The 12,690-nt window shown below is 36.7% G+C and overlaps 1 protein-coding gene across 1 annotated transcript in view; it reads left to right on the forward strand.

Moving 5' to 3' along the window:
• ADAMTS5 (ADAM metallopeptidase with thrombospondin type 1 motif 5) overlaps window positions 1–12,690 on the forward strand; it is a 52,224-nt gene that overhangs the window by 7,001 nt on the left and 32,533 nt on the right. The window contains exon 3 of the mRNA XM_032277101.1: window positions 5,864–5,996. Within this exon, the coding sequence (XP_032132992.1) occupies window positions 5,864–5,996 (133 nt within the window). The remainder of the gene's footprint in view (window positions 1–5,863; window positions 5,997–12,690) is intronic.

A 12,690-nucleotide genomic window follows, 5' to 3' on the forward strand; every position in this document is an offset into this window, starting at 1 on the left:
ATACTGTAAAATGGGTGGCATTAACAACAGAAGTATATCTTCTCACACTTCTGAAGGCTGGAAAGTCTAAGATCAAGATTCTAGCCAGTCTGATTTCTAGTGAAGGCTCTCTTCCTGCGTTGTAAATGGCCACCCTCTCATTGTGTACTCACATAGCCTTTCCACTGCCTGCACGTATAAACAGAACACTGGTGGGTATCACTTCTTCTAAGGACACTAATCCTATCTGATCAGAGTCCTATCCCCATGACCTTATTTAACCTCATTTACCTCCCTATAGGCTGTATCTCCAAATATGTGAGTTTGGAGAGGACACAATTCAGTCTATTGCACCGTGCTGAGAAGTCTTCATTGTAAATTAAGTGCAATGGCAATCAATGAAAAGAACATTAGTAGGAAGACATCAATGATCAGAGGCGTGTTTTGAAATGAGCCCTCTGGTCTAAGTAGTCAACTAGATCCTGGGTGAGCAGGCTGTTTCAAAAATCTTCAAGAGGAGGCTCAAGGTGGTCTAAACTAAAGCAGTAGCATTAGGAATTGAGAGGCATAGACTGGGTCAAGAAATTTTAGGAAGAGGTGGATGTGAGTAAAAATTATTTGTAGCAGAGGGAATGTCTTGGGCAGAAGTTCAGAGGCCAAAATGTTCATGAGATATGCACAAAATCGTGGACAGAATGGAACAGGAAGGTATAGCGGAGGCAGACAGAAAGACTGAAACCGTATTGTGCAAGGTTTTGAATGCCAGGCTAAGGCTGATGTGAAGGACTGGAGGAATCTAATAAGATCTGTTCTCTAAGAAGGTAATTGACTACAGCATCTAGATAGGGAAGTTACAGGAGGAAAAGGGACCAGTTAGAAGTCTCAGATGATAATTCGGGCAGGAAGGAATAATGGAAAAAATGAGAAATAGAGGAGCACTACAGTGACTTACAGTGGCTAATTATATGTGATGGGTGAGAGAAGGAGGCGAGTTAATGATGTCACAAGTTTTCTTATTCAGTACTTCCATTTTCTTGTTTTCTGGAATATCTTTCATGGTGTATTTTATATATTTAGTATACCTCTAAATTATCAAGTTTTTTCCAACATAGCATAGAGATAAATCCAGGCTATTCTTTATTTGCTGCAAAAAAGAAATTTGCTTGACCATAAGATTAATGTCAAGAATAACATAGGTGATGATTTAGCAAAACCATGGTGAAGTAAGTTCAGGATTCTGGGTGTTTAGATATAGGTTTGAATTTCAGCTTCAGTATGCACAAGCTTGAGATTTTGGGCATTTAAGGCCCCAGAGCTTTGATTTCTTTATAAATTGGAATGCTTTTAGTTAATAACAAGACATGTATAGTTGGAACAAACCCTAAAGATCACCCGGACCAAACTCCTTATGTTAATGATGAAGGGACTTTGTCTCAAAGCATGTAAATGATTTACACAGTGCTTTTTACTAACAGCATCGAATTAAAAACAATCTGCTTTCCATTCATTGTCTCTAACCAGCCTCCAATTCTGTTTACCAAAATGACTCAGTCAAGTATCTACTCCCCTACCCCCAGTCTCCAATTTTCTCCATCTCTTCTTCCCTTTCTTACCTCATATTTGTCAGAGAAAACTTCCTGACTTAGAACCCTGGGCCCAGACCCTTTCCAGCTTCCCTGTTAACCTTTGACTCAACAGATCCTGTGTTCTAGCCACAACAAAACTTCTGTCATTCCGAAAAAAGACTCTGCCTTTTACCATTCCATTATTTTTCCACTAGTCTTTCCTTGCCAGAATATTCTTCCTCCCAGGCTATCAAATCCACTCACTTACGTGGAGACATCTTTATTGATTCCCTCAAGGAGAGTTCATCAATGCATCTTCTGTTCTCCCTCAAAGATCTGTTCATAATGGCAGTCACAGTTTGCTTTGTTCTTGATATATCTGTTTAGCTTCTTAGATCATGATGTTCCTTAAAGCTCAGGATCAGATCTTATTGCATCTATTTACCACAGTGTCAGCACTTCACACAATGTCTGGCAGACTGTAGGCACACGATAATTGTTTTAGGAATAAATATTCCTGGATCCCTGGGCCCCTAACCTATTGGGCTCTGTGTGTTTGGTATCCCATAGTTATATCAAGAGAGAAGGATAGAGATTGTGTAAAATGGGTCATTGTAATGGTTGGCCTAACAATTCCAATTAATGTAGTCTCTGCTGACGTCTAAAATTAAAACTGCTATTATTGAGGATTGCTGGATAGGTAGCCAGAAAGGCAAATGACTCCTTAAAAACGAGATCCACAGAACAAATGTGCCTCTCTGTGTGTGTGTGTGTGCACACGTGTGTGTGTAGGTAATACTTATGACTAAAATATGTACCACACCAGATTAATTCTTCTATCACTAATCTCTCTTCACTAAGAATTGTGTAGGCAGATGGGTAGATATCTGAAACCCAGTTAAACTCTCTTTTATGCTCTTCCCTTGTGCTCTATGCTTGCCCTTACCAAGAGGTAAAATCTATAGAAACAGAAGTTGCTGTTATTTTACTCCTATGTAAGGTATTCTTTCTTGAGTTCAGCTGTTGTTGCTGCAGCTGTGATGGTATCTACCTGTGTCAGCATTCATGTTCTGAGCATCTGCTTCTCAAAGCAGTATGCTTTGCTGACTCTCTAACCCCCATCCCATCCCCAGAAAGTACTCAGTAGATCTTGGGTGTTATTACAGCTTCAAAATTCTATGATAAATCACAAGCTTGTCCACGTTTATAGCCTTCTAAAAGTCATACCTGGTGAATGGTCACAGTATCAATGACCTTTCTATCAAATCTCTGTCGGTGGTGCCGACCATCATGAATACACTTCTGAGTTAGACACAATGTCTCAGTCTTGTATCCTGGCCAAAACCATACCACAAAACCACTGGATAAATCTCTGCGTACTCTTGCAACCTTGATATTTTACTAAATCTTCTATTGCCTTACTCTCCACAAAATGGTGATATTGATTCTTCATAAAACAATCCTTCTTTGATATGACAAAGGTATGATTTACTTTCAGATCTACACTGAACAAACAAATAAGCTTTCATCAGCACTTTTAATGCATTTACCTCTTACATGTTATTGTATGTGATTCATATCTCTCCAGTATCTTCTGCCTCCCGACCTAGATTTACATATGTATATGTATATGTGTGTATATATATATATACACACACACACATATATATATATATACAGTATGTACATATATATACACACACATATATATACACATATATATACATATATATGTGTGTATAGCATATATATGTGTGTATTTCATATATGTATATGTGTATATATATATAATAGCATGTGCATATTTATGTATACATATATGTATACATATGCTATTGCCTCAATATATTTATCCTTGCTCAGAATTTAATCATTTAAGAAAGTATTCTATAAACTTCAAATAAGGTTTATACCTGTAAATGTTGTTAGAAATCATCACCAGAAAGTAGACATGAATGTGATACACTGTATTCTTAACAATTTGATGCACATTAGTTTTAATTCATTGAAATTAACGTTGTTCACAAGGAAATTCAGATGTTCATTATAAATCTTGAGGCTGAAAGTGTAACTGTACTGCCAAGATTTGAAATTGTGTGAGTGAAATAGAAAGGTTACCAGTTTACATAATTATAGCTACAGAAATATATAGTGTGGCTGAGTAGTCAAGGAGTTTAATCAGTGTGGTTAAAAAAATAACAAGTGCTTCTGTTCATAATTTTGTCACATTTCCGTGGCAATAGGCCAAATGCATTTAATCCAATTCAAGGATGACAAGGAGAGTTGATGGCCTCTAATGAGCAATTGATTAGCAGTAAACAGAGAGATATTAAGGATCTAGTTTAATCTTTATCCAGAACAGGAGGGCCATTTCCCTTTGCTGTGGCTCTTCATCCAAGCTTATTCATAAAGAGTAAGAAGGGAATATGTAATCGTTGAATTTTATTACTTAAAGATAGTAACCCCAAATTGTGATATAAACATAAATCTTGTTTTTAAAAATTGTGTACAGATATAACCTACAGTGTCTAGCAACTCCCTTAAGTCATGATGACCTAGGTTTTTGGTCCTGGAGATACAGAAATGATTGTGGGGGAGGGGGTTAAAAATGTATTGTACTATATTATTATCTCAAAGACTGATTATTATGCAAAAGTGTGTTCCAATTTCAATTTGAAAACCTACTAATTTGTTCACAACAGCTGTAATTTGGTATCCCACAGGATGACATGTGAGGATACACAGGAAACTTTGGAAGGCTGTTGGTTTTGTGACATGATTAACCAAGCCTACTTGTCTGAGATTTCCACTGTCTTGGCCACACTGTAACTTATCATAGCTAAGAACTCATAATAAACAGAACACAATAAGGACCTGAGAACATAGTAAGAGGAGAAAATACCACTGAGCTTTTAAATACTTTTCACTTTGGTTGGATTTATATGTAGCAAAATAAGAAAGGGTTAGAAGAATATGTTGCCATTGAGTATGTAGCATTGGTTATGTAGTCACATTGCCTTATTCTGGTTGTCTGGAGCCTGTTGACATTCTGCTTGCATACAGCATATTAAAGATGTGAGAGCACTATAATGCATATGGCTGTAGGTCACAATTCAACTCAATTAAGCAAACGTTTGTTGAATTCCTACTGTATAAGCTGGAGAGTATGGAAATTAGGCATACAAAGATGATTGCTGTATAATAAGAAACATTTATTATTTTAACTAATAAACTTTATTTTATAAAATATAATAAACATTCATTATTTTAATTAATAAATGTCTTTTGAAATAATATATTTTTAAAACTATTCCTTTTGAAGTTATTATCTATGACTTACTAGAAACAAGATCTTGCTCTTTGGGGATATAAATGTGCACATTGTTAGTAAATTTTCATAGAAAATTGTGGTCAACCACAAGAAACGTTAATGTCTATTAATACTCAAATAGCATTTAAAGGAAAAGTTCATCATTATGAATATGTCATGTCAAAAAGTTATGGCTTATGTTTTCTCTTTATGTTTCATATCTTACGAGGCTTGTTGAGATTCCTTTCATCTAAAGTGATCATTTTTAACCATTAGTGGGTGGGGTAATGTTCCTATCTGAGAATCTCTTAAAAGATTATATGACATCTATGAAAAGCTATGACTTTTTACCAGAAAAAATGTATATACTCATGTACACACAACTTACATATGGCATATATTTTCTGCAGATTTGTCAGGTGGAGAAATGCTATATTAAATGTTTGAGTAAAAATGCAGATTTCAGTAGACACAATTTATACAATTACAGCTCATTTTGGGAGTAAAAGATGACCTTTCAAAGAATTAAGGAATAAAATTTACTTTTCTACCCAAATTCCTAATAAATTTATACTCTGTGGCAGATGTCTGGTTGCAGTTTGCCCCTGTAATAGAAAACAAATTACGATGCCAGATTTTGATAAATTTAGCATGAATTTCCATCACAATTTTAGGACTTTCCTAAGCATGACCATATGGGAAAGTGATCTGAGACGTACATGCATTACAGCTTTGTTAAGGCTGTGGGTGCTATTGTAATAGACAAGCTACAATCCTAAGACATCTTTTTAACTGTAATTGAGTTCCAGTATCCTTCTGTGTTTCTGGGTTCCAGCGTACTTTAGAGGAGTCTCTGTCTTGAGTTTGCTTTTGGAATCTTTCCAGAGAGGAACAGGTGATACCGTAAACATATCCCCGTCTTGCCATTTGGGGTAAGCAAGGGGCTGTATGCGGTGGCTCCTTCTGGATGTTAATTGATTTTAATGATTTCTTTTTTTCTCCCGGGCAGGATTTATGTGGGCATCATTCATGTGACACCCTGGGAATGGCAGACGTTGGGACCATATGTTCTCCAGAGCGCAGCTGTGCTGTGATTGAAGATGATGGCCTCCACGCGGCTTTCACTGTGGCTCACGAAATCGGTATGCAGCGCCTTTTCTTTTCCCTCACCAAATCAAACACTTGTAACAGCTGCAACAGGAACCAAAATACTGCGCAATTAATTCCAGATTTATCCTGGTTCACATGTACCATTGAGGATTTAATTTGTTTATATTTGCACTTTTAGGGTTAACTAACATGAGAGAGAGAAGGCAAAGTCAGCAACACAGTGGTTGTTTTCTTCTTACGGTGTCATTTAAAAGTTCACAAGAAATATGCTACCATTAACTGTCTTTTTACTGTCTTTTTAAGCATCCCTAAATGACCCCTGGATGAAATTTGTCACAGGCAACTTTGGTATGCAGAGATGTCCCTCTTAGAAGTTACTGGAAACAGTATTGACTCATCCAGGGCTAATCAGTTTGCACAGAAATTTAACATGTTTTATTTCATTGTCAGTGATAATTGTAGGCTCCCATCAAAGGTCATCAATGGCTTATGGCAAATATTTCTGTCTGGTTCTTAATAGCAAGGCAAATGAAACCAAGCCTGACACTCAACAGGGTTTGCCTTAAAATTTTACTTACCTAATTTGTTTGTTCTAAGGAACACATCTAAATTCTACATCTATAAATATAGGACTGAGTTGATTGCTAAAAAATATTTACAAATTAAAGAATATGTGCTTCCTAATTATTGACTTAGTTTACTACGTGTATGAGAAATTGGCTTAGTACACTTAGGACTAGATGTTGGAATTAGACACAATGTTTGTGTCTAATTTTTTCTGTCTAATTCCAACATGTAGTCCTAAATGAGCTCAATTTTTGCTAAAATACTTTCTACCTATGTCACACTGGTCTAATTATTTAAACTCTGAGCTCCAGTTTTCATATCTGAAACATAGGGATACCAGTGCCTATTTCAGGGAGTTGTTTTGGGGAACAAATTGGATAGAGTTAAGATAATAGGTGTTATTTATATCCACATGTACTTATATTTTGCTTTTTAGTTAAATAGTTTATTTACTATTTAAATATATGTATCAACTCAGCATCACCCTTTTGGGAGCAAAGCATGGTTTGATCATTATTGTACTTTTTGCCATATATAGCAAAAAAGATTTTGATTTAAACAGATTTTGATTTTTTTAAGTTACAATTATAACTTTTAAATGGGAATTAAAACTACTTTTTTATATTCCTAATAGGCAGAGAATATTCTCACAAAGCATCCATTTCTAACTGCTATGTTTTCTTTGGGGAGTTAAATAACTTCTAATCCAAGGTACAGTGTAATTGCATAATTCACAGTATTGCCCCAGTAAAACAGAATTCAGTAAATGTCAATTTTTAAGCATGACATTAATGTTTGTGACATCTTTCTTACCTCCTAAGCAGAAAACCACAAACATAAAACCTAAATGTAAATAACTATCCAACAGCATCACTGAGAATAATTCAGTGTTTTATTAATCGGGCATCTTTGGCTTCAGTAGTCAAAGGTCTGAGTGGAGTCCCAGCTCTGTCTCTGGGTTCTCTGTTTTATCTCAGACAAGTGATTTAGTTACTTTGAGTCTTCATTTCTTCCCCATAAGGTGGGCTAATGAGGAGGCATGACTCTGCTGCACTAGAAGAGCTGGTCTGCCTGAAAGTGTTTTTTATAACACATGCCATTTAAGCTCCAGAGTAGGGATTATGTCTCTCATTTATGCCTATTAATCCTTACTGATAAAAACACAGCCTAATACAGAACCTTAATCAATATTTATTACATATCTATTATGTGCTTGAGTGAGTAAGCAGGAGAAACATGAGACTTGCTCAAGGCAACATTCCGATCTGCAGCGGAAACTAAGAGGAATTAGTCCAAATACTCAAGAGGATGTAATTAAATAGAGGAGACTTTTAAAGTTCACTAGTAATTAATCACCATCATTCAGAGTGAGAGGAGTCCCATAAGAAAGGTTCTAAATCCCTGAAGCTGATTCGTCACAGGTTAAGGGGAGAAATCATGGGGAATAAGCAGCAGAGTTGAATGTTGGCATCATCCATCCACAGGATTATGGGCTTTAAATCCTGCTCTTCAAAAGAAAAGATTCCACATTCCTTAAAGGAAGGGCAATTTCTTTCCTTTCTCCTGCTTTCTTGTAGTGATTGGTTTTCACACATTGACTGCATCTGGGAGATTTCCCTGTAAGACAAACACTGTGGCAATAAATGTAGCTTCTTCAGGACTTCTTTGACCTCAAGTTAAGTAGGCTGAAATGAAGAGCCCTGCAGGGTCACCTTTACAAGCTTTCCTGAATTCCTAAGCCAAGGATCTTGGGTTACCGAGCTGATGCAGAGTCTGAGAGGCAGAAGGCCAGATGCTGATAGGAACAAACATTATATTAAAACTAAATATATACGTGTGTGTGTATACACACAGTAAAAACGTTTCTCAATAGTACAGGAATATTAGACATAGTTATACAAGAAAGCAGTGTTGAGAAATGTGGGCTTCTATATGGAAAATTCAAACCTAAATCTTTGATATATGATTGTGCCCTGGTGTCCACTTAAATTTTTTGGTTGAGTCATCTTTATTTCATTGGAATTCCCTGTGATTCATTGTCCAATCAGACACTTTCTACTTAACGTCCTTTTTGTATTACTTACGGGCTAATCTGAGCTATTTAAGATCTGGAAGTAGGGAAATATGGATTCAATTCTCCTTTCATAAAGGAATCTGGCTTTCATTCAGTTTATTTTCTAATCTCTTTATTATTCTTTAATTTCACTTTTTGCCTAAATATTATGAACATGTGTTATAAAAAATAAGCCTTCAACATTTAGGAAAGATAGCCTGACAAAAGATTTCCTGATCATCTGTGTATTATTACAGTCTTGCCCCTCCAGCCAGTGAGATCTTGGGTAGCGCAGTTTGCTGGTCTGTTTCCCGTGCTGTACTTTTTGGATTGCCTTGAGAAGCTCTCAGTCTGAGCTGACCATGCTCTCAATTCTAATTCTCCTCAATTCCTGCATTCTTCCCTCTTCTTTTTCTTTTAAATTATAGTTTACATTCTAGGTACATGTACAGAATGTGCAGGTTTGTTACATAGATATACATGTGCCACGGTGGTTTGCTGCACCTATCAACCTGTCATCTACATTAGGTGTTTCTCCTAATGCTATCCCTCCCCTAGCCCCCCACTTCCTGACAGACCCTGGTGTGTGATGTTCCCCTCCCTGTGTCCATGTGTTCTCATTGTTCAACTCTCACTTATGAGAACATGCGGTATTTAGTTTTCCGTTCTTTTGTTAGTTTGCCGAGAATGATGGTTTCCAGCTTCATCCATGTCCCTGCAAAGAACATGAACTCATCCATTTTTATGGCTGCATAGTATTCCATGGTGTATTTGTGCCACATTTTATTTATCCAGTCTCTCATTGATGGGCATTTGGGTTGGTTCCAAGTCTTTGTTATGGTGAACAGTGCCTCAATAAACATATGTGTGCATGTGTCTTCATAGAATAATTCATATTTCTTTGGGTATATGCCCAGTAATGGGATTGCTGGGTCAAATGCTATTTCTAGTTCTAGATCCTTTAGGAATCACCACACTGTCTTCCACAATGGCTGAACTAATTTACACTCCCACCAACAGTGTAAAAGAGTTCCTATTTCTCTACATCCTCTCCAGCATCTGTTGTTTCCTGACTTTTTAATGATTGCCATTCTAACTGGCATGAGATGGTATCTCAATGTGGTATTGATTTGTGTTTCTCTAATGACCAGTAATAATGAGCTTTTCTTCATATGCTTGTTGGCTGCATAAATGTCTTCTTTTGAGAAGCGTTCATTCATATGCTTCACCCACTTTTTGATGGGGTTGTTTTTTTCTTGTAAATTGGTTTAAGTTCTTTGTAGATTCTGGATATTAGCTCTTTGTCAGATGGGTAGATTGCAAAAATTTTCTCCCATTCTGTAGGTTGCTTGTTTACTCTGATGATGGTCTCTTTTGCTGTGCAGAAGCTCTTTAATTTAATTAGATCCCATTTGTCTATTCTGGCTATGTTGCCATTGCTTTTGGTGTTTTAGTCATGAAGTCTTTGACCATATCTATGCCTTGAATGGTCCTTTTTTTTTTCTTGAGGCAGACTTTCGCTCTTGTTGCCCAGGCTGGAGTGCAATGGTGCTGTCTTGGGTTACTGCAACCTCTATCTCCAGGGTTTAAGAGATTCTCTTACCTCACCCTCCCAAGTAGCTGGGATTACAGGCACCCACCAACATGCCTGGCTAATTTTTGTATTTTTAGTAGAGATGGGGTATCACCATCCCCTTTTCTTTTTACTAGACATTTGCAACTTTCTAGATTTGGAAGTTGTGTATATGGCCAAAGTATGGTGATGAAAATGATGTTTTGAATGCTCAGTTTTCCAGTGTTTTTAATTTGCTTGAGCCTCATTCCAAAATGTGTAATTTCCTTTATGCAAACAGTGTGAATATGTTGCTATGCTCAAAACACAAGCTGGGAGAGGATTCCCAAGCTGTTCTCATAATTTTTCTACTTTATTTTTTCTATAAGCTGTAAAAGGACATATTTGAGCAAGGAGAACACTTTCGTTAACTTACCTACAGGTTCTCATGGAAGTGCCCAACTGTTTCCTATTTCTCTTCACAGTGATTTAAAATAGAAAGTCAGGTATATTTTGTACACAAATAAACAGAATTGAAATATTCTTTGAAAATGAACAGCTTGGGCAACATAGGGAAACCCTGCCTCTACAAATTTTTTTTTAAAAAGTAACTGGGCATAGTGGTGCATGCCTGTAGTCCCAGCTACTCAGGAGGCTGAGGTGGGAGGATTGATTGAGGCCAGGAGACAGAGAGTAAAATGAGTGATGATCACACCACTGCACTCCAGCTTGAGTGACAGAGTGAGCCTCCCACCTAAAAAAAAAAAAAAAAAAAAAAAAAAAATCCTACCTTGAGAATTAACACATAAGGTAAATAGAGGCAGAGTTAAAGTCTGTATCTGGCACCATTTCTATCCATGGCATTAGATTACTTACAGTCAAAATGACATAAGTTAAAAATGAACTATGAAAAGTTACTTTTATCACGTACCATTTGATAACTAGAACACTTCGTTTTTCCTGCTAATTTTTTCAAAAAAGCAGCTAGATTATGAAGGTAACTAATCAACTGATCCCAATACGGGCTTCTGGAAGATGGATATTGATTGACATTGACTCTGGATAGGCAGTCGCAAATTGCTTTTCTTCTTGTGTTATATGCAAGTGAATGTTATAAATCATTAAGGCATTTCAGGAAGTCACTTCAAACTATCAAAAACACAGTCCCCATCCATGTTCCTTGAGTGGAGGGAAGAATGTGTTTACAGCCACTTTACAATCCAAATGTGAACTGCAGAAAGTTTTCAAGTTAATGTAAGTTTACATTTTGAGTTTATATTTTAACTTGTCAAACTTTTATTATTGACTTGTAATAATAAAGATTTCACCTGCTGCACACATGGTTCTTAAAAACAATAATTTTATTGATGTTGGGCCAGCTTCTAATATGCTAGGAGGAACAATCTGATTTTATTTAGACTAATGGAATCCATAATTTGCAAACATGCCGAAGCTCTGCTTTATAGTAGTTAATTATAAAATGCACTAAGTGAATCTCTCCACTGTGAAAGACCCCAGTGTGCTTCCTAAGCTAAACTCAGGCAACTTAAAAAGCCAAGACCAAATATTCAGCTGAGACTTAGGAAGTGGTTGAGACACAACAGCAAAGCTCTCTGTGTTTTGGTGTGGTTAAAAGGTGTTCTCTGGTTGTGCTGATCTGTGTGTGACTCTGTTCCTGTAGATGATTAGATTAAACACAGCCGTATTTTGAGAAGCTGCAGAGGTTCTTGAAACACCACAGACCAAAGCCAAGTACATAGAATCAGATGTCCAGACTGGGTCTAAGATATGAAGTGAGAAGGAAACTAGAATTAAACTTGATATTTACCTGCAAACCCATTGCTTTAATCAACAAGCAGTTTGGAGCAAAGCCACACTATATCTTTCTTGGCCCCCAGGTGACATGTGAGAATACGTTTTTGCTATATGTTTGAGCAATATTGAGAGATTTTGTGTCTATCATCAGTTTTTTAAAAGCTTAATTCCAATTCATGTTTCTCTAGGGGGAAACCTATAGTTTATCTGCCACATGTGTGGAAACCAGCAAATTCAAGGCGGCATAAAAAGTAAATCTATCACACGCTTGCTGAGTGATGTTTTTTTCTTTCATGTTTAGGAAATTTCCTCTTCCCTCCCAAATAAAGATTGTCTAGTAATATCAAAGTTTGTTGGCCGGTGTGGTGGCTCATGCTTGTAATCCCAATAGTTTGAGACTATCCCTGGCATCATAGTGAGATTCTGTCTGTACAAAAAGTAAAAAATAAACAAATAAAATTAGCCAAAGGTGGTGGTGTGCACCTGGAGTCCCAGCTAGTCAGAAGGCTGAGGTATGAGTATCACTTGAACCCAGGAGGTGGAGGTTACAGTGGACTTTGATAGCACCACTGCACCCCAGCACTCCAGCCTGGGTGTTAGAGTAAGACTCTCTCTCTCTCTCTCTCTCTCTCTCTCCATATGTATATGCTCTATATATCTCTCTCTCTATATATATATATATTCTCTCTCTCTCTCTCTCTCTCTATATATATATATATATATATATATATATATATGT

The sequence above is a fragment of the Sapajus apella genome, unplaced genomic scaffold (genome assembly GCF_009761245.1).
Source record: "Sapajus apella isolate SASKATOON/1434 unplaced genomic scaffold, GSC_monkey_1.0 scaffold8, whole genome shotgun sequence".
Classification (NCBI taxonomy): domain Eukaryota; kingdom Metazoa; phylum Chordata; class Mammalia; order Primates; family Cebidae; genus Sapajus; species Sapajus apella.